The sequence below is a fragment of the Ixodes scapularis genome, unplaced genomic scaffold (assembly GCF_016920785.2).
Source record: "Ixodes scapularis isolate PalLabHiFi unplaced genomic scaffold, ASM1692078v2 PGA_scaffold5__190_contigs__length_132052651, whole genome shotgun sequence".
In the NCBI taxonomy this organism is placed as follows: domain Eukaryota; kingdom Metazoa; phylum Arthropoda; class Arachnida; order Ixodida; family Ixodidae; genus Ixodes; species Ixodes scapularis.
The window spans coordinates 126,299,690-126,321,738 of record NW_024609880.1 but is presented as its reverse complement, the minus strand read 5'-3'; the positions used below and the strand labels follow the sequence as shown (position 1 = coordinate 126,321,738).

General features: G+C 43.8%; 1 protein-coding gene across 1 annotated transcript; it reads right to left on the bottom strand.

The window, feature by feature from the left end:
- Positions 1-8,424: 8,424 nt before the first annotated feature.
- On the bottom strand, positions 8,425-21,784 carry LOC121838235 (endochitinase-like). The gene is made up of 7 exons (XM_042294338.1): positions 21,670-21,784; positions 20,830-21,060; positions 19,255-19,490; positions 18,579-18,676; positions 17,352-17,469; positions 16,115-16,309; positions 8,425-8,676 (listed from the first exon to the last, which is right to left on the bottom strand). The coding sequence occupies exons 1-7, from the start codon at positions 21,782-21,784 to the stop codon at positions 8,425-8,427; spliced, it is 1,245 nt and encodes a 414-aa protein (XP_042150272.1).
- Between the last annotated feature and the right edge of the window lie 265 nt (positions 21,785-22,049).

Sequence of the window (22,049 nt, the reverse complement as noted above, 5' to 3'; positions counted from 1 at the left end):
AACTTTACACCCTTATTGCTTAAGTCGATGCACAAATTAAACACAATTTATGACACTCGTAGTTTTGATAAGATCCGTTCTTTTGTGAGTGAGAAACGGTAAAAGTCAGCGATTATTTTTTTTTGTGCTGACTGCCTCGCGCTGTACGTAAAAAGACAACATCCGTTTCCTTGTGGTCATCACACAGTCTCTGATGGCATTGTAGACGATATTTATAATCTCTCTCTCTTTCTCTTTTTCCCCACTCTTTCTTTCTTTCTCTCTGGCTCTTTGTTCTGTCTATTTTATGAAAAGAAAAAAAAACGTTTACTCTCATCCTACTAAAGATTCATCATGAAAGTAGATGCGTATTTCATGTTTTAAAATGAGACTTACAACGCAAAATGGTGAACGAGAATAGGTTTATGAACATTTATTCACACATCTAGGAACATAAATCAACTCCTATGACTTCGAGGAGTTTTAGTTTTTGCAGTCTTTTAGAAAACAAACGACTTCACCAAAAGAAAATGCAACAAATATTGGCTATGGCAATTGTGTTAAGAATTACCATGGTTAAAGGTTCACCATGAGTGAAAAAATGAGTTCTGCCAAACCAGCAAGCCTCTGTGTCGTTCCAGTCAGCCTCTGAAGCATTTTTATCACATATCGAGCCAAGACTGGAAAGTTTAGAGGCTCCGTCCATCCCTAAGCTCTCAGTGAATTGGGAGCTACACGCAAGCCGTACCAATCAACGTTCCCCTTTCATCATCTGACCTCGCTCTCCGCGCGTGGGTATCGGCGAGAGCGACACCATATATATACTGATTAGCCCTGATTACTCTCTTCCATACCGTCACACTGAAGGTCTGAAAACTGGCAGCGCTACCCTTGATTCGCTTGCTCTCTCGCATTTGTTCTATTCGCGTCACCTGGTAGACGTGGTCAATGGCCAGCGGCGTCCGGAACTATAGGGTTATGGTTAGTGTTGTGGAGGGCGAACAGTGCCAAGGCTTTGCACCTAGGTGGTGTTGGCGAGAGCATGACGCGGTGGCGACTGATGGACGTATGACTGGCCAATACTTCAGCTTGGGCGAGTTGATTCACAGCGCACAACAGATCACACACCATCAAAACAGATCCACACAAAGTTGACAGTCAGCGCTCAGTAAGTGTTGTTTCTTTGTGTAGATCTGTTATGATGGTGTGTTGTCTGTTGTGCGCTGTGAAGTATTAGTATGACTGGCCCAACCAGAACGTAGCTTCCACCGCGCCGTCAGCTTAGGAGGGAACGGAGTGGAATTTAGACGTCGTGTGGCCACTTATAATGTGCCCTTTTACATGCAGTCGAGAAGAGTCTTGCGAGGGTACCTAAGGAGCTACCGAAGTAAAAATTATACTAAGAAAGGCTACCTACCAGGCACATCAACACTTCCATCGGGTGCTGCAAGTCCTCGATGCGCCGCCACAGAGAGTATTATCAAAACATTGATCAGTATAGGCATTCCTGAAATTCAATTTCATGTACCTTAAATAGGACGAATAACACATCTGCTTTGCTTTTTCTACTCGAAGAAAAATTGTTATCATTTCAGCAATAAATTGACTATTGAGAAATTGTGATCGTTGGCAGACATTCAGAATAATAAACCCTAAACAACGTGCGCTTTCTCTAGAGAAAACAAAAAACATTATCATGAAAAAAATATTGGGTGTTATCAACATTGTTGTGTTTTTGTGTTCTTGGCATGCCTGATTCTTTGGTTCTTGTACTTTATAATGTTGACACTAATTGTGGACGGTATTTCAATGTATACGAACATAATTGCAGATTCGAGCAGAAAGTTTGTTATCACGTATGCTGGAGTTCTTTGCTGCTTTATTTTGGCACTGCTACCTACTTGAGTTTAACATTTAGATTTGTATAAATCTCAGGATAGCGTTTAGTTAAAACCTGTGATTTTCGGTTGCTCAGTTTTGGGTCTTCGTAAGGGAAGGACAGTCAACCACATGTTCGACCTTGCTCTTGTAATTTTGTATTGAGGGATGCTACCATTGACCTCATCATCATGGTCCAAGCTTCCAACAGCTTGGATCTTGATTAAGTTGCACGCATATTCTGACTAACTTTGACAGATCGTTGCACAAAAAACCAAACTAAGAAACTTCTGACCGCCAACCTGTACTGTATATAGTAGTATATTGGAATAGCATCTACTCAACTCCAGACACATTGATTGATAGAACAGCATGGTTCCATAATAATATCAAACGACGCGCGAAAAATCTACATTAGTTAAGAAAATTCTTTATGTTAAAATGGCGATGGAATAAAGCTGTATTGGGGACGTCAAAGCACTACTCTTTAAAATAACCTGCGTGGAAAGACCTTTATTGCATCTAAGAACTAATGAGGCCATGGGCGTGATTCCGCATTATCATTGGCATCTGAGCTATAGTAAAACGCTTAGGGCTTGACACGCCCTCTTAAGTTGTTTGTGTCAAGACAATACCAATAATTATTTTTTAGGAAGGTACAATAATTTGGTTTGGAACAGGAGATCGAGGAAAAAGATAAAAACTGTACAAAAAACACCACCTCACCGTGCAAAACGCTGGTCGAACGGCCTCACGTCCGCGCCATATTATCAACTGCGGTCTTTTGTGACTGCGGCGAGCCTCTGCGAAGGTCAGTTCTCTTCTTTTTTTCTTTTTTCGAACGCTCGCAGTTCAATGCGGAAACCCAGCCGGTGCGGTAAAGCCCAGAACTTGAGGATTGAGTTAAGCCTGCCCTTTTGTCCTTATCTGACGTTGAGAAAGTGTACCACGGATAAAGCTTGCGTCGGTTCCTAGTATTGGGCTCAGAAAAAGTTGGTACTTGTGCTTTTTCGGGGCGAATTATGGGTTGCAGACGCTCAGAGCCCCATACTCCAATCAAACATTCCATTCAGGTGCGCACAGCTGTGTGGACGTGGACTTGGGTGACGACCGCGATTGCTAACCATCCAAACTTTCTTTTCGGTAATCTTCTTCTGGAACAAAATAAGTAAAACACAGTGTCGGTTTATACTTTAACGAGAACTGACCCTTTCAGGATTTTGAGTGCGTCGAGTGAGAACTTAATAGTGCGTTTCATAAATGCGGAATCACGTGACCAAACGAATTGGCAATCGAACTATTTCGGTACATTCCACATCCTTGTCCTTGACTTGAAAATTTAAATATTGATTCGAATTTCACACTTATTGGTTACTCCTAGAAATCACAATAACTTGGTGTTTATTTGTTTTCGTTTACGCATACAGTGCTATTTTAGATGGCACACAAAGTTTTTTTACGAACAGAGAAGCGGTTTTATTTAATGTTTGGGGGAGCGGAAAGTTTAAAAAACCATTGAAAGCACGCAAAACATGGCTGTACGTACATCCTTTTAGAAGGGTCACACAGCAGACTTGGGTAGCAGACTACAAGTTTTGAACGAATAAGGAAGAAAAAAAAACACACTACAACCTAACCAACGACAATCCCAAGCTTGGACGTGGATATCTGTGATCAGTCTGCTTGGGTGCAATAATTAAAAAAGAGTGGAACGCGCTCGCATCACCTTCTCATTCGCTTCTCGTGCTCTCCCTGCCAGTGAGCAGGAACTGCGGAGCACCTGGCCTAATCAGTAGCGTGTATGGCTCGCAACCGAAGGGTTTGTGGGTTCGAATCACGCCTAGAGTTCTTATATTTTCCTTTAAGCTAATAAAATTACTTTATAAAGTAAAATATTTTGAAACATGCGGCTACCTTTAATTCGCATTACCTGGGACGCTTTCATCCCTTTCATTCCACGCATGATCATTCACGTGAAAGTTTGGGTTGTTTGAAATTCCCGCACGAGGTCATGTGGCAGTGACGTCATGACTCTATCGACCAATCGGATTTTCCCGTCACAACGCCACCGACGCCGGCTTTCCTCGACACGAGCTCCTTAAGGCTTTCGCGTTAAAAGGAGGACGCCCAACCCAGCCCTAACTGGCAACCCAACGTTTCGAGGCCAAGTCCGCTCTTCTTTAGGTGTGACTGTGGCGATGGCCGTTGTGTTTTCGTCTTCATTGACGGTGGTGCATTTTTTTTTTTTAGTTGGCAATGCCTCAAAACCCGTGGACATAGGCGGACGTTAAAGTGCCGTTATATTTTTTGTCGTACTTTATGTGCAACCCACCAATTAATCAACCAATCACCGACAGAGACTCGTCTTGGAATCTTGGAATTCCCACCGCTCTTTCGCGTATTCTTTCGGTATTGGTACTGCATCGTGCTTTGAATACTTAATGGTATTCAAAGCATTGGAGGCTAGAAAATATTAATCGGAAGAGTCTTGGAAACATTGCGAGCGTAGCTTAGGATAGCGCGGAGCAGGATTAGTTATCGTCTTAATTATAACAACAGCTATGACATATGTTAATGATCGGCACGCCGCTCTATAAACCTCTTTCAAAAACCCACGCCATTGCCTCTCTGCCATACATGGGAAAATTACTTCCCAAATGCAATTTAATTACCATTACAATTACTTTGCTTCAACAATACTTTTAGTACAATTACAATTACTACTACGCGAAAAAAATTAATTTGAATTACAAATTACTTTAAAAAATGCAATTACTTTACAATTACTTATTTCTGAGAGCAACCCAACTTGGGTCACAATTTTAAACGAGTTGCATCACAACTCGTTGAACAACTCGAGAATGCAATACATTTCTTCACTCCTTGCCCAATTTTTGAGGAGGCTTAAGCATCGCTGCATAAATGTCACGTATTGTACTTTCCTTTTATGAATTTTTTAAAAAGTTATGATAGAACTTGACAGTTTCGGGCAATAAAGTACTACGTGCTTATATTTTAATAAATATGATTAAATTAGTTTGTATGCTGGAAGACGCCAGATTGCTAAAAAAATTGGGTTTACAGACTTTCGTTAGCCATGCAAATAAAAATGCGACAATTAGTCATATAGGAATATCTTACAAGTGGTAATATTAAACTAGAATCCAAACTTCCTAATACGACCACATTTACATGGAAACATCATGTTATTGTAAATTACTTATATTAGGTAGAAATTAGAATGGCCCCAAAATATACACTCTAAAAAATGCCTGCGCGTCTACTTACCCGCAAAACGCTCAAAGAGCCAATCTCTGCAATCTACAAAATCAGCTCAGCGAATGATGAGGCGGAACATCCGTTTAGACCTAAAAATTGAAGTCTGCTCTGTGGCATTAGGAAACGCAAAGCGTCATGGTTGCATTGCGTAATGCCACAGCGCAGATTTCATTCTGAGGTTGCAAGAACCCGTCAAATAATATCCCTATGTAATGCCCGAAACGGCCTTTAGGGTAAATGAATGAATAAATAAAGGTTCAGCATTGATAAAAAATGGTGCTAAATTAACTGATGCAGAAGGTATTCTCACGTGTTCGCTAAAGACTAACGTCTTCTGTATTCTAAGTCTTACATTTTACCATTCTTCATCAAATTTTATCATGCTTAGTTTCAACACTACGCATTTGATTACCTCTACCCATTTTGAAGGCACCAGCTATAGTGCGCCATTTAGGTGAAATGTCTGACTGATACTGAAGGAAGTTCTAGTTCGTATATATTTATAATGGTCGACGAATTAACGCGTTAAGAAGTAAACCACACGTGGAGTTCTACAGTTTGAAATTTGTATTCCGGGGATATAGTAGATACACTAAATGTCGTGCTCATTAGGAAATAAACACTCCACGTTTTTTATGAATGTAAATCTTTGCCTAATGTTTCGATCAAATATTACATTGTGCAGTATAATTATATTTTCTCGTTTGTCTTAGAAAGTTAAGGTTGTGCGTATTTTGGGGAATTTTTGTCGGAAATCTCTCTAGTAGAGTTATGCAACTCGGCGGTGTTTTTTTATTTATGCTCTGTACTGATATACTCACATGACCTTGCTGAAATGGCTCCCAAGAAAAGGTTGCCTGATTAAAAAGAAAGTAGTAGCTTCCTAGATCTTATGACAAAAAAAATGAAGCCTAGAGGAGTTTTAGAGTGCCTAAAACGGCGTTATATACTTCTCTTTGGCAATAAGGGTTCCATGTTCCAATTATATCCTAGAAAAGCAAACTTTTTGAATCATCTCAGTTATAAATTTTTATTATTGTACTTTATACTTAAAATATTGGTTTAAATTGTTTCTTAGTTTGAGCAGGCCACTGAGAAATCAAAGCAAGGAGTATTTTAGCAACATGTTTGTGGGACGATATAAATTTACCCAACAACATACATTACTTGCGGAGTGATGTTGACAAAACTGCCGAAACTACAGTTTGTACAATCGTTGTGCTAAACGTGTTCGTTTTTATTTTTTCTTCTGTGAAGCATGAAACCCTGAAGTATTGTAAACTGCCACTTAGTAGCTTTGTTGTATGAAAAATGATGAATGTAAGGCTTAGTTTAATGTCATGTGAATTAAAACCTATAATTTTAAGATAACCGAAATGCGCTGAGAATGTCTACATTTCTATGCTGTTTCTGGAAAATCTACATCTTCCGCAGGCTTCACTAAGTGGGAGCTTATTAGGTATTGATGAGCATCAGCTCCGCTTCCGCCGTTATTCAACATAATACTTACGGTTCTGAGCAGCTTGCTTTATAAAAAAATATATAAACGAATCAACGACCCAGAGACGCTATATTTTTGTTGTTGCTGTAGTGCTTTATTGCTCGACAAGGTGAACTCATTCTTGACCCGCGAATCTGAGCCCAACGTTAAGCACAATACTCTCGATCTGCCTCGTTTGGCGCGACGCAATTGTGGGACTGTGTGTTCCACACATTTCCTGGCTTGCACCGGCGCTGTTGTGTTTCTCCGTTATTGCACACGTAGAATCTGATAGGGAAAAGGGCAGTGTAATGCTGTTAGATTGTACAATGACAGCCTCCTCAAACACTGTCATGAGCGCTTTTACTCAAGTGAATTTTACATCAATCGTCATTCAAAGCATAACGGGACTCGGGGGGAATAATAAATTTACTAAGAATTGCTGTTTAAAACCTTTCTGGTAGTCCTGTTAGCAATAAAAGTTGATTGACAGTTAACTTTGTTTCAAAATTGCAATTGCAAAAAATAGACGCTCGGATATTAAGGAAATAACAGTTTTGGAAATACTTCAATCTTAAACTCGATCCTCAGTGCTGCTAATTGGGCGTTTATCTACATCAAACCTATATAAATTAGACGTTCGAATTTGTTCAAATGAATTTTCTAGATATATAAAGATTTGTGCGCCTAAAAAATTAAAATGTACAGCTTCTATAACACAACAAAATACTCTTTTTCAGCCTAGGATGCGACATCGGGCAGAATATTTTCAGACTCACCAGAACAGTGCTCGAAATTGAACGGCGTTTTGTAATAACGCTTTGTGAACTGGGGTTGCGTGGTAGGTTATTGCACATGCGAGGTTATTCGCATCTATAACCTTATGCATTAAATTTTTTTCGTCTGTTTTAAGTTTTGGCTGCCCGGTCATGTGTGTTATTGACACCGTTGACGGGTAAGCGCTTTCTTTTACAGTCCTGGACAGCCTGAGAAACGGAGCGCGTGGCTTAAAATATTCACGCTTCTTGGTTCGTCCCTTGGCGTTCGTATCGGCTAACGCCCCAAGCTCATTGGCTGCAGTGCAATAATCAGATGCTCGGAACCCTCTTGCGTTTCTTAAACTGTCGCTGACTCTATGCAGTACACCCTAAGAAATACCTGCGCGTCTAGTTACCCACAAATCACTCAAAGAGCCAATCTCTGCGATCTACGAAGTCAGCTGAGCGAATGATGAGGCGGAACATCCGCTTAGACCCCAAAATGAAGTCTGCGCTGCAGCATCACGCAATGCAAGCATGACGCTTTGCATTGCGTAATATCACAGCACAGACTTCATTTTCATGTCTAAACGGACGTTCCGCCTCATCATTCGCTCAGCTGATTACGTAGATCGCAGAGATTGGCTCTTTGAGTGATTTGCGGGTAAGTAGACGCGCAGGCATTTCTTGAAGTGTATCGCACTCTAAAAAATGACCGTGCGTCTGCTTTCCCGCACACCACTTGGAGAGCCAATCACCGCAACTTACGGAGGCAGCTCAGCGAATGACGATGCCGAAACAAATGTTCAGACGAAAAAACGCTGTTTGAGTTGTGATATTAAGCAATGCAAAACGTCACGCTTGCATTGCTTAATGTCACAACTCAGTCTGAGTTTTTTGGTCTAAACATATGTTTCGGCATCGTCATTCGCTGAGCTACCTCCGTGAGTTGCGCTGATTGGCTCTCCAAGTGGTGTGCGGGAAAGCAGACGCACAGGCATTTTTTTAGAGTGCGTTGCCTGTTTCGAATGAGAGAGGCAAAACGATACTTTACGCTCCGCAGTCCTTCGGGTTCTCTTTTGGAAATGCGCTTCCGACGGTACATTTCTCTGGTGTTAATAAGTTTATGTCGAAATTATAGCAGTTCTCCTTGAAGACAAATGTCGAGACGTCGTAGTCCCCCAGTAGGGTGTCGATGGCCGTCAACATGGGATACTTGGGGCCGCAATCGCCCCTGTAGTCGTCCAAGTCGAGGGACCACAGAAACACGCCTCCCAGTCGGTTTCCCTTGACGAACGATATCTGCAAGAAGCACGAGAGTTCACGATAATGGGTGGCAGAAAGATGTAGGTACGACAAGCGGCACCTCCGCAAAACTCTGATTCAACATTCAGCGAGAAACATTGCTGATTACAAGTACAAGTATTTAATGAGTATGAGAGGGGAGGCAACAAACTCCGGATATGAATTAATCGACAGTTTTAGTTTAGCGTTGCTGGATCTTACGTGCACAATACGCAATAGAATCGAATACCCTAAAAACGACCTACTCAAACCAATTTTAGCTGTGTGTCACGTTGCCGAGTGAACACCTCGCTTGATCATGGTTGAAGGATTGTCCGGTCAAATTCTGTGTTCGAGAAAACAATTGAATATCAATGTTAATGCCTCGAAACGCATCGTCCTCGCAATATCAATCGTATATGCCCGTGTGCGTTATTAAGTGAATAGTAAACTGCTCCAATTGCTTACTAGCGTAATCGGTGCTTTCGTTGGCAACATCGAAGCTCTGACGTCACATAACGCAAAGCGAGCATTTCCATCTCGTCGTTTGCCAGCGCGTGAATAAAAATAATAATGATAATAATAATAATATTAATAATAATAATTATTATTATTATTATATTATTATTATTATTATTATTATTATTATGATAAACAGTTCATTTTCATTCGCCATTGCAGGTAATGATGGGACCGAGAATAAAAGCCTCGATAGACGGCTTGACAAGCTCTCGGCCCCAGCGTGCCTCATTTTTGTTGCTGAGCTTGACTTGTTTCGTGAATGGGTGAGATTTTTGTTGCGCTGTTTGGTACCACAACCACCGGGTTGTGGTACCCAACCGCGAGACGTGCGGCGACGAGCAAAATGGATCGTCGCCGTGCGTAGGGAGCACTGGGTTCCTGTCAAGATCGAGATCCCGCTTACGGAGCAATCATTTCGTGGAAGAGAGCCACGAGCTGAACTCTGAACGGGCAGAAGGCTCCTAAGTTGAGGTGTGATGCTGTGCCAACGATATTCAACTACGTCCACCCACTCCTCGCCCAAATCGGATCAATCGGTTTGATTAAGCAGCGAAACCAAAACCAACACCTAAGCCATCTTAAAACGATGACAAAAGCTATATTTGATACGCATGCGACCCGATTCTGTTTGACCCATGTGTGAAAAGGGAGCGTCGCTACGATTCACCAAGCTCGTCCAAGTCAAGCGATGATCTAAAAATGTTACATTCGTTTTGAACGATTCACCGTTTGCCTTCGACCCGCGGGCATCGCCTCCGAGGGAGCGACTCGCAGCCGCATCACCGATCCAGTGGATCCGCCGATATGTGGTCCCAGATGCCACTTCGTGGTCCCAGATGCCGCTTCGTGGTCCCAGATGCCGCTTCGTGGTACCAGATGCCGCTTCGTGGTACCAGATACCGCTTCGTGGTCCCAGATGCCGCTTCGTGGTACCAGATGCCGCTTCGTGATCCCAGATGCCGCTTCGTGGTACCAGACGCCGCTTCGTGGTACCAGATGCCGCTTCGTGGTCCCAGATGCCGCTTCGTGGTCCCAGATGCCGCTTCGTGGTCCCAGATGCCGCTTCGTGGTCCCAGATGCCGCTTCGTGGTCCAAGATGCCGCTTCGTAGTCCCAGATGCCGCTTCGTGGTCCCAGATGCCGCTTCGTGGTCCAAGATGCCGCTTCGTGGTCCCAGATGCCGCTTCGTGGTCCCAGATGCCGCTTCGTGGGCCCAGATGCCGCTTCGTGGTCCCAGATGCCGCTTCGTGGTCCCAGATGCCGCTTCGTGGTCCAAGATGCCGCTTCGTGGTCCCAGATGCCGCTTCGTGGTACCAGATACCGCTTCGTGGTCCAAGATGCCGCTTCGTGGTCCCAGATGCCGCTTCGTGGTCCAAGATGCCGCTTCGTCGTCCCAGATGCCGCTTCGTGGTCCCAGATGCCGCTTCGTGGTCCCAGATGCCGCTTCGTGGTCCCAGATGCCGCTTCGTGGTCCAAGATGCCGCTTCGTGGTTCCAGATGCCGCTTCGTAGTACCAGATTCGCTTCGTGGTCCCAGATGCCGCTTCGTGGTCCCAGATGCCGCTTCGTGGTCCCAGATGCCGCTTCGTGGTCCCAGATGCCGCTTCGTGGTCCAAGATGCCGCTTCGTAGTCCCAGATGCCGCTTCGTGGTCCCAGATGCCGCTTCGTGGTCCAAGATGCCGCTTCGTAGTCCCAGATGCCGCTTCGTGGTCCCAGATGCCGCTTCGTGGTCCAAGATGCCGCTTCGTGGTCCCAGATGCCGCTTCGTGGTCCAAGATGCCGCTTCGTAGTCCCAGATGCCGCTTCGTGGTCCCAGATGCCGCTTCGTGGTCCAAGATGCCGCTTCGTGGTACCAGATGCCGCTTCGTGGTCCCAGATCCCGCTTTGTGGTCCCAGATGCCGCTTCGTGGTCCCAGATGCCGCTTCGTGGTCGCAGATGCCGCTTCGTGGTCCAAGATGCCGCTTCGTGGTCCCAGATGCCGCTTCGTGGTCCAAGATGCCGCTTCGTAGTCCCAGATGCCGCTTCGTGATTCCAGATGCCACTTCGTGGTACCAGATGCCGCTTCATGGTTCCAGATGCCGCTTCATGGTTCCAGATGCCGCTTCGTGGTCCCAGATGCCGCTTCGTGGTCCCAGATGCCACTTCGTGGTCCCAGATGCCGCTTCGTGGTACCAGATGCCGCTTCGTGGTTCCAGATGCCACTTCGTGGTCCCAGATACCGCTTCGTGGTCCCAGATGCCGCTTCAGAGGCGAAATCCACGTGTTCCTGTTTGCAAGCGCTGCTTGTCCGATCGGTGGCCCTCGCAGTTCAGCATGAGTAAAACGGCACACGTTTGTTTGAAGCTAACGGCTGTTTCGAGTAATATCTTGCTAAAAGACGCGAATTTTTCGCACACGCTTGTAAACTGCATTACAAGAAATGTATTTTAGCAGCGTACGATCCTTCGCGTTATGTGACGTCACGCAGCGGGCACGGATGTCAGCCACTGACACTGACGAAATTCGGGGTGCAGTTTCGTACACAAGTTCATGAAACGTTTATTTATTTTGGGGCATCATATATCAAAATAAAACTAACGTTTGTTTATATGAAGGCTCCCTCGACGTAACGAGAGCAAAAACTTAAGTACTTCCGGTTTTGATCGGACAATCCCTTTAAATTTTCCACATCCATAGCATTCTGCGTGCTTAAAGCGCCATTATGCTTCTTAGAAGAAATATTAAAAGCTAAAACGTTTCCAATCATTTTATTTCAAGTTAAAGCAATCCGCAGCTGCCTGGTCAAGCACGCCTTTCTGCAAGGTACGATGGCTTCGAGTACGCGTGCGTGGCCGAATTTGACCACGGTGCCTCTGTCAATCGTCTCGTGGAAACATAACCTTTTATCAGTGCTTTCGCGGGATGAAATCCATGAGCTACTGATGTCCAGTGCACATCGGCAACTTTGGCGATTTTTTTAGGAGTCGTTTGTTCGTCGGCGATGAACTGCGCGAAGAGGCTTAGCTGGCTTAACGTTGAACAGATCGCAGCGTTCACGCATATTGCGAGCTGTGAACTATTTCACTATACGCTCCTGCAGCTGCGCGGCGATGTGTCTCAACCCCGGCAGGCCCCGGATAGAATTGCCGAGCTGAACATCACGCAATGTCACGTAACACTGAACTTAGCGAACTCCACGTCGCCCTTGCGTACCCTTGCTACAGTGTACTCTAGGATACAGGATAGTGGTGGGATCGGAGCGGCTAGCGTGAGGCGTGTGGTGTAGATCGCAATAGGTGTCGACACAGACGCATCGGCAGTAGAATCAGTATGGTGGTGGTTGTGCGCGTGCTGCGCGTGCCCGAGCATGCGCGGCTGCACGCGTGTGCGGGCTGCAGCGACTTTCTATTGCCCTGTCCACTGTTCTCTACAGGCGCAGCCTCACAAGCTTCCATGGCCGAGCCGCGCCGGTCTAAACACAACCCCGTATTCTAGTACACTGTACCCTTGCTGCGCCGGTTGAAGTAACCGCCATCTTGAAACTGGTGCTCTCGCTGAATTCGAGATTTATCGAGAACTTCCCGCAAAGCCCGCTAGCCCGCAACGCAAAATCCCCAGCGTTATGCGCGGACGCAATACTCTAGCCCTTCTATTGCGTTCTGCGCATGCTCACTCCCGACCCGCAATTTCTTTGCATAAGTAAAGCTTTAGCGTATGGTTCACTAAAACTGTCCACTTACTGTTAGTAATTTTAGCGTGTAATGGAGAGGATAGAAAGCAAAATTATAAGGTAAGATGCCTTTTTTGAGGCACCGAGGCTAGAAATCATTATGTCATCATTCAGTACTGGTGTACGCAAATAAAGTTGGCGGCAACCTTTTTCTTTTTTCTTAGAATATAATATGTTGTTGTAGAGCAAGCTAACTCTAGAATTCAACGAGTGTTGTGATATTCGCCGGTGGGAACGCAGGTTAATGAGCAATTCCTGAAAAACAATACTTTTTCGACTGCTTTAATAGCCTTCTTTTGTATCAGAGACTTTTCACCAGAAATAAGCGCAGGGCCTATCGGTACATGTATTATTAATTAGTACGCCTACTAATGAAAGCTTGGAAACAATAACACGTAACATGATAATTTGTTTTTAACCTTATTTATCTTTTTCACGCTACTTAATCGCCTGTGAAGTGAAATAATCGAGTAGGCAGGGGCCATTAATATTAAAACTATGTCATTTAAAAGCTTTCATGAACTTGTCAGATCGTTCAAATAAACTGATAAACACCCTTGTCAACAAGAAACTAGTCTTCAACATTGTTACTGTTCGTTTTTCAATGTTTCAATGTTCAAAAACACTAAAGCAGTTAATACATTCGATGATATTTAATATACTTCTTTTTTTAAGTTATGGCGTTTTTTTTTTTTTTGTGCAATGTGATCTAATTCTGGAGGGAAAAATGTAAAGAAATGCGAATGGCAAGTCTTGATGACGCCACTTTAAAATCCCCTGCTACGCACATAGTGAGGGGTTTATGTAGTCTCCTAATAAGAAGTAACAAGGTTCGGGTGGCACAAAGGCCGACATTTCCTAGATTTCTTTGAAATGGAACCTTCGAAAATTATGTTTGCGGGTTCTCTTATTGCAATTAACTTTATCTCACACATAGGTGACGAACCTCTGAGCCCGCTTCTCTAGGTAGGCCGTGCATCAAAGCAAACTGCTGATTTCCATCTGGATGGCAAATACCCGCTCGTGTTATCAGCCGATTTAAAGACATGGGCAGCATTTTGGTGATATGGTGGGCAACACATTATTCCAAATAGAGCCCGTTTGGGACATGCAACCCATTTCCTAAGCTTCAAACGCATTTCTAAATAGACACATTGATGTTTTAACTTTTTTTTTGTTTAATCTGAAAAAACAAAAGAAAAATGAAACGCTCGGTCGCAAGAAGAGCACAATTTTAAATATCCCTAAAACAAAGGTTTGTTTTGCAGTTCGGTATTCAACGTAGTACGCCATTCTAGCAATACGTTACCCTCCGGCGAAAGCTCCACTCGTCGTCGAAGCCGACCCACTGATCGCCTTTGTATGCGAAGGGAGCATAACTGGGACGCGACCAGTCAAGCGTGTAGTTTTCCTTCTTGATGTACGAACAAATCTGTTGACGGAAAAAACAACAACATATGTGTGTTTTTATGCAGGGAACGTAGGTAAGGGTGTATTTGAACGTGCTGCGTACGACATAGAACAGATCTACCATCAGAGATTTACCAACCTGAATAAACACGCGTAATGCTGTTTTTACATCAATACAGGTTGAATGTTTCAACAACTTCATAAAATAAAATAATTTATAAAAAAATGGAAGACGTTTAGAAATTTCTGTAATGCAAAATTAGAGCGCAGCTCTTGAGGAGGAGGGGGAGAGTACGAAGGGAAGGGTATGTCCCTCCTCCTATCCTCCTCCTCTTTCTCTCCTCTTTCTTTTCCTCGTCCAATTCAGTCTCTACGTGAAATTTAGCGGGGAAAATGACGTCACATGACTTTCACGTCACCTATGACCAAATCCAGTTTCTGCGCTACATTTAGCGGAAAAGTTGACGTCATGTGACCTCAACACCAATTCAATTCCCCGCTAAATTTAGTGGGGAATTGAATTGGTGTTGAGGTCACGTGACGTCAATCTTGCCGCTAAACCTAGCGCTGTTACGCTGACGAGGACGCGGACGCCGCTAAACCCGGAAACGAGCGCCTAAAAACTGCGCTCTAAAACGGCAATACAAAAACAAAAAACACTCTACAAAAAAGTCTGTGCGTCTACTTTCACGCACAATACTCGGAGAGCCAATCAGCGCAACCTACGGAGGCTGCTCAGTCAGTGACGATGCGGAAACATATGTTTAGACCAAAAAACGCAGTCTGAGTTGTGACATTAAGCAATGCAAAGGTGACGTTTTGCATTGCTTAATGTCGCAACTCAGTCCGCGTTTTTTGGTCTAAGCAGATTTTTCGGCATCGTCATTTGCTGAGCTGCCTCCGTAAATTGCGCTGATTGGTTCTCCGAGTGTTGTGCGTGAAAGTAGACGCACATACTTTTTTTAGAGTGAGGGAAGAACTTGGAGGACGTTTAAGCTTTGCTTTCAATAGTGGAACGCGATAGCGTTATCGGGCCCCGTTCGCACCGCCCTCTCATTCGCTTCTCATGCTCGGAGACTCTATCGTATCTCCGGATCGTCCTATCGCTGCTGTCACCTCACTTCGGCTTCACGGGCTTGGGTGTAAACAATTACATTCACGCTCGATCCCATGCCGTGCAAGCGTTCCTAGCGTGGCCTATACTTCGTTTCAGCTTCGGTCCGAGCGCGGCCGATGTTATGAGCCGAAGGGTCAATCAAACAGCGCAAAAAGTGCAGCGTCATGGCGTGCTCTCTGCAGTTGATAGGACCAGCCGGTATTTGCCGTCTCTTTGTGCGTGCTCCTCCGCCGGCTAGTCTTATCAAGCGCAGAGAGCACGCCATGACGCTGCGCTTTTTGCGGTGTTTGATTGGCCCTTCGGCTCTTAACATCGGCCGCGCTCGGACCGAAGCTGAAACGAAGTATAGTCAGTCAGTAGCCTGTCTAGCTTGCAACACAAGGGTCGTGGGTTCGAATCCCACCTAATGAATTACTTTATAAAGTGAAATCATTTGAGACATGTGGCGACCTTTAATTCACATTACATGTTACGTTTAATCACTTTCATTCCGCGCATGACGTCACGTTTTACGTGAGCGTTGTGGGTTGTTTGAAATTCCAGCGCGAGGTGACGTGGCCGTCATGACGTGACGTCATAACCCTATTGACCAATCCTGGATTGTAGCGCACGCCACCGACGCCGGCTTTTCTGCGACTCCAGCTCCTTAACGCTCTCGCGTTAAAAGAATATCAATTTGACGAGTTGAAACTACTCGCCTCGAAATATCCCAGTTTTCCAGGCGTCTTTGTGAACTCTCCTGGTTTTCCTAACGGGTTGGCTGAGCTGGCGTCGCTGAGAAGTTCGTGCTTGTTGGGGTCAGCTAGGGTGTATGACGCGCCCAGAAGGGACAGTCCAAAAACCAGTTTGTGAGTGGGAAGGCTTTGAGTGACCCATTTGCCCAAGCAGTCCTCCTGAAAACAACGTGGCGGTCAATCGTGCAGAATGTCGAGATAAGATCTCTCGAATAAAAATTAAAGACGTTTAAAATTCTCTGTAACGCCGAATTAGAGCGCAGCTCTTGAGGAGGAGGAGGGAAGGGTACTGAGGCGAGGGTATGCCTTTCCTTCTCATCCGTACACCCTCCTCATCCACTCCTCCTTCTTTCACGCGCGAAACGCGCGTCGTCACCCGACGTTTCGACGCGGGCCGAAACGTCACGTGACGTTTCGACACGTGACTTCCACCGAAACGTCACGAGTGACGTTTCGGTGCAGTGCATTATGGGACGTTTCTGATAATGCACCGTGCGCGTTACTTCCACCGAAACGTCACGAGTGACGTTTCGGTGCAATGCATTAAGGGACGTTTCCGATAATGCACCGCGCGCGTGCAGAAACGTCACTCGTGAAGTTTCGGCGCGGTGCATTATGGGAAACTTCCCATAATGCGCCGCGTGGTTACGCCGACGCCGACGCCCCTCAAGCCGGAAACGGGCGCCTAAGAGCTGCGCTCTAGAATAACAGAGCATCTCACTGAAGCGAGCGTATGGCTTGGGTGTTTTTGTTTCTTCTCAAGGACACGCCTGAAGCTGAACGATCGCCGAACGAAGAGGCAAGAAGCAAGAATTAAGCGTGAACATACCAATCCACGCCCTTCGTTTCCTAAGCTGTCAGTGTATTTGAAGCGCAGGTTCGTCTGCTTTTTGCACAAGGGATGCGATGATGTCACAATGCCGAGCTCTTATTGGATGAATGAAAAAAAAAATAGTGGGGAGACCTCGCGGCATATAGCATCGAGGTCTACCCACTCTTTTTCACGGGCCGATTTGTCTTGTATACGAATACATGCATGGTATGTTGTGATTTTTTATTCCTTAAAATCTACTTCATTATTCTTTAACACCATCTCCCTCGTAAATTAAAGGGATTTTTGTTTTTGCAAATTTCAGTTTCGGATTGAGAAAGAGCTTCGAAATCCGGACTAACGATCAATGAAAATGTACAGCATTCTCACCGAGTTTTCGCCGCCCGGTTTTTCAAAATGTCTCGTGAAGGGCGGACTGGGCACGTCTACTTTGCCCACGTGACCGGGTTTATAGTGGAACGTCGAAAGGAACACGTAGTCCACCAGCCTGGTCAAATGCAAAACAAGTTCACCCAGTGAGACCGGAGCGCGAACAGGTTTACAAACATCCATCCTTCTTTGTTGAGGCACAGCAGTCTGACAAACGCGGGCACGCCCAGCAAGGTCTGACTGTCTGAAGAAGATCTCCAAGCACCAGCAACAAAACGGTGGTGCCCAGAGGCCGTACTTGTAAGACCACTCATGTCCAGCATGATTTATATATTTCTTTCGATCTTATTACTAGAAATGCGCATGAAAGATTTCAAATGATAAACAAATGGTAAATAAAAATATGTTTTTCATTTCATTTCTTGATAAGTTTCCATCTAAACGAGTATTGGAAAACAATATTAATCTAAAATCAACTTAAATTATAATTTTAAAAGGAAATGTAAATTATATTTTTTTCACAGTTTTTTAAAGTTTACAAAAGAAATGAGATTCCTGGCATTCATTTAAAATGTTTTAGCTATTAATTTACATGTGATCTTACATTCTGTATGTGTGAACTGGGAGATCCTGAGATGACTCTGTTCAACTGAGAAGACCCTTAGTCGGCGAAAGTTATGCAGTGTTAGAGAACCGCGCGTGGCAACGTGAAGTTACTGAAACTTCGTGAAAATTTGTGTAGATACTAATATCTTTCGGCACTTATCTGAACGCAATATGCATAAGAACCCAGAAATATATATGTTTCTGTAGAGTCTCTTCTAAGCTCGGATATAAAATTTAGAAACTGAGTATTGGTATTGCCGTTGTTTAAACACAAGATAAGTAGGTATGCATTTTTAAGCACGTCCTAACAAGTCTTTATTTTGGAACTATCGGTTCGTCATATAATGCTATTCTTGAATGCCAACCATGAAAAATTTGATGTCAATTCTGAATTTAAGAATTTTTTGTTGTAGAGTTAAGTTTTATATTTCTATACAGGTTTCTACCTCTAGATTTTTTACTTTTCCTGACATATGAAACGCACTCTACACACATATCATATGGTTTCTTATGGGTGAAAAGGAGAAGAAAAAAAGGAGGAAGGACATTGGGTGACGATGACAGTGCTTGTTGTAAATTCTTGAACCTAGAGGATCTCTTAAAAAGTAAACACATACTTACTTCGCTATTTTCTTTTTGTATAGGTCGCAATCCAAGCTGCAGGCCGGAAGTGTGATTGTCAGCAGGAAATCATATTTGTCAAATGATTTTTTCAATTCCTAAAAGTATAAAAGCCGACACACACAAAGAAAGTGTTATCCCAAAGTGAGCGTTGTATACTTTTCAGAAAAACTATTGTACGGTCGAGGCTTCAACGCGTACCCGTATGGCTTTGACAACTTAATTCAGAAAGGCAATCCTAATTCATTCCGTTTTATTACCATATGATACAGATAAATATGCCTGTTTTGGTTCCTGTGCGAGAGGAAAATTTAAGAGGGGGAGGAGGGCAGAGGGGAACCGTTCCCCAAAATCCCAAGGGCGACATATTTTTTCTTTAAATAACGGATACATTTATTTTTATATATACGAAATGCTTCGTGCTTGATGAAATGGCCTTCATAATCATCCCTCAAGCTCATATCTCTGTGACGTTACAATTCCTTGTAGAGCCCTTCCACCTCCACACCCCCCCCCCCCTCCCTCACTACCCCGAGCTTGATACGTAAGTTTGTCTGTGATGTGTACCAGTGGGTTAATCCCGATTGAAGCTTTGCATGCTAACTCTTCGGGAACTGTTACCAGATACGCTTAATTATTTTTTGAAACTGAGCAATGCCTAATATGCATTCCTCACCTTTAAAAGTTTCTTCAGAAGGTCGCACTCTTTCCTAGCTCCCCAGTGAATGTTCAGGCCGTCAAACCCGAACTTGAGAAGCTTACTCTCGACACTGTCTACAAAGGCCTTACGCTTTGTGCGGTCTGACAAGAAGGTAGTAGGTACATCTGCTGCAGCGTTTCCGTTGTCAAACGATAAAAGCAGTTTCAACTTTGAATCTTTCTTCTTTAGGCAGTACAGCTCTTTAAGGTCACCTGCACAAAAACCGCCAGGTTAAAAGTGCCGAAAGACCATTAGTAAAATGAAGCGAAGAAGATATGTACATTGCTTTTTTTTTTTTATAGATTCAACTCGCATGTCCTTTGAACACCCTCCGATGTGCCTGCATCTATGGTGCCTTGCAGAGCACAGTAAGTAGTGATCATATATTTTCCTAACATCGACTTTGCAAGTGGAACGTGCGGGTGGTACTGCATTTTAATACCCAAGTAGTTTTACCCCACCAACCTTACCCCCAGAAAAGAGTGATAGGTGTCATCCTGCAATAAATTGCATGGCACTTGTGCCCATTGACAAAGCAATGCACCCAGCAAGAGCAGTGCGTATGGCATTTCTGAATTTTTGTAAGAAATGTCTTGAACAGCTCTAACTTAAGACAACTAAGACGAGTTTGACATTGTGTATCTGTCAGAGAGGATGAAGGGTCTTATAATCGCAGACGTTCGATCTCAAATTGTACCGCGAGGAAATTGATCATTTCTCAGCGTTACTCTGCATACTTATTTTTCCCTCCAGAAACTTCCTTACGGAAATCAAGATTACTGATCGTGTTGTTACGAATAAAACGTATGCTAAGTATATGCTTTATGAAACCTCACTTGGTCTCATATCCCTTCGCTTTTTAGAAATATATTTGTTTCATCGAGAAAAAATTCTCAAAGCCTGTTACCGAAAAATGCTATGCGTGATAATAATGGGTCAGATTTTTTTTAAAATAAAGATGTGTTAAGCATATTTAGAAAATAAGATGCCTCTTTATTACATAATGTGAGAAGCGCACAATATATATACGTCACTTGCCTATCGTCTACGAACTAAAAAAAAAAAAAAGAACGGATTAGCTGGCCGATTTTTCGGTTGAGGAAATGTGAACAAAGCTCTCGAGACATATAGGGGGCGCTAGTGTCTGTCTCCATCGAGGAGGTAATAAGCAAAGCATTTCCTTCCTTACCCGATTGAGGGCGTAAAAGTTGCTTGTTCCACACTTTTGGGGACTATTTTTTTTAAGTAAATCTACACTCTGCACTCTAAAAAATCTGGAGCACATACGTTCCCGCAAATCAATCGAGAGACCCAACACTGCAATCTCCAGAGGCAACTCACTGAATGATGGTCTGAAAACAAGTCTATACCTAAAACAAAAAAAAAAGAATCATCCTCGTGATTCACCGAGTTTCCTCTGGATATTGCAGCCGCAGGCACTCACGGGTGATTTGTTGAAAGTATACGCCCGAAATCGCTAAAAGCGTAAAACATCATGCATTCATGTTTTATATAAAACGCGGTTTTGTTATAAACTCCGGGGTAACTCACCGTTAGCGTCAATGTAGATACTTATGTTGCTGATGAGTTCCCCGGTGTTTGGGTTCGCGCTGAAGTAAGAGTAGACGATATGGGTGCACATTTGGCAGGGAATGCCCTCAATGCTGTAACGTGCCGCGCGTTCCCGTTCGAAAGCCGAGGAATTCACGAAGCAAGCCACTACAGGAGGGACATAGTGGAACAATTCCTCATCGGCCACGTTGTCCACTTTAAAGTTTGTAACTGAAAGAATAAGAAAAAAATATTCACTTCGATTGCACAAAAAATTGATGTCGCTTTCCCAAGGCACCCACCATGTTACTTTTTTTAATTCTATTTTTAAACAATACTTAACAATATTGTTGTTTACGGGCGAGCCGGAGTAACGTTAACGTGAAAACTTAACGTTAAAAGATTCCCGCGTTGGAGTTTTGTAACGTAGCGCTTGTATCTGAGTAGCGCCTCCAATGCAAAAGTATCGGCGAAATTGAAGGCACGACGGCCGGGATTTGATCCCGCCAACTGTACCCTTACCGATAGCAGAAGAAACGTACGTCCACACTTCTGAATTTGCTTTTCGGCGTTTTATTGGCTAATTCCACAATCTCATCGACTGTGTAGGAATAATAAAATCTTCGGGACTCGCCACACCTTGCGTTCAGCGATTAGAGTAATCATAAAATTCGCTGTCAGAAAGAGATATCCCGAAAAAAAAAATTCTGCTCTAAATAATTTGCATGCAAAAGGAGATCTTTCGCTTTACTCGGGGGCAAATCGTTTTATGCTTTTTTGTGGGGTCTGTTTTGAAGTTATTAAATTACACATTTATATTTTATTTTACCCATGGCTTGCCCGATATGATGTAATGAGCATTACTGTGCATAAGCTTAATGAAGAGCAATGCGTTATCATAGTTGTGGACCCTTTTGTAGACTAAATGTAATTGCCAATAATAGTCACACGTCATACTTACCGGATTTTGCGACCCTGGCGATGTCTGGTAGGCAGCTCTGACGCAGGGCAGGACTTGAATGTCGACGACCGGGGTGGAATGGACTTAGCAGTGCAGTTCCTAGCGCTCCAGTCGATATCAGAAACGCCACAAAAACCTCTCCAATCGCCATCGCCCTTCAACGGGACAGAACATTAAACGCGGGATAATATACGGAAGTTGAGATTGTTATCCGTCAGCTAGTTTTTCAATATTACGCGTATAATACCATGCGGAATAT

What these genes read in the sequence shown, in the direction of transcription:
- LOC121838235 (XM_042294338.1), bottom strand. Translation starts at nt 21,784, where the DNA reads ATGACGTGTGACTATTATTGGCAATTACATTTAGTCTACAAAAGGGTC. An exon ending in TTCTGAAGAAACTTTTAAAG is followed by an intron (nt 18,677 to 19,254) that starts GTGAGGAATGCA and finishes TTATACTTTTAG; the next exon opens with GAATTGAAAAAATCATTTGA. An exon ending in GAAAACTGGGATATTTCGAG is followed by an intron (nt 8,677 to 16,114) that starts GCGAGTAGTTTC and finishes TGCTTCTTGCAG; the next exon opens with ATATCGTTCGTCAAGGGAAA.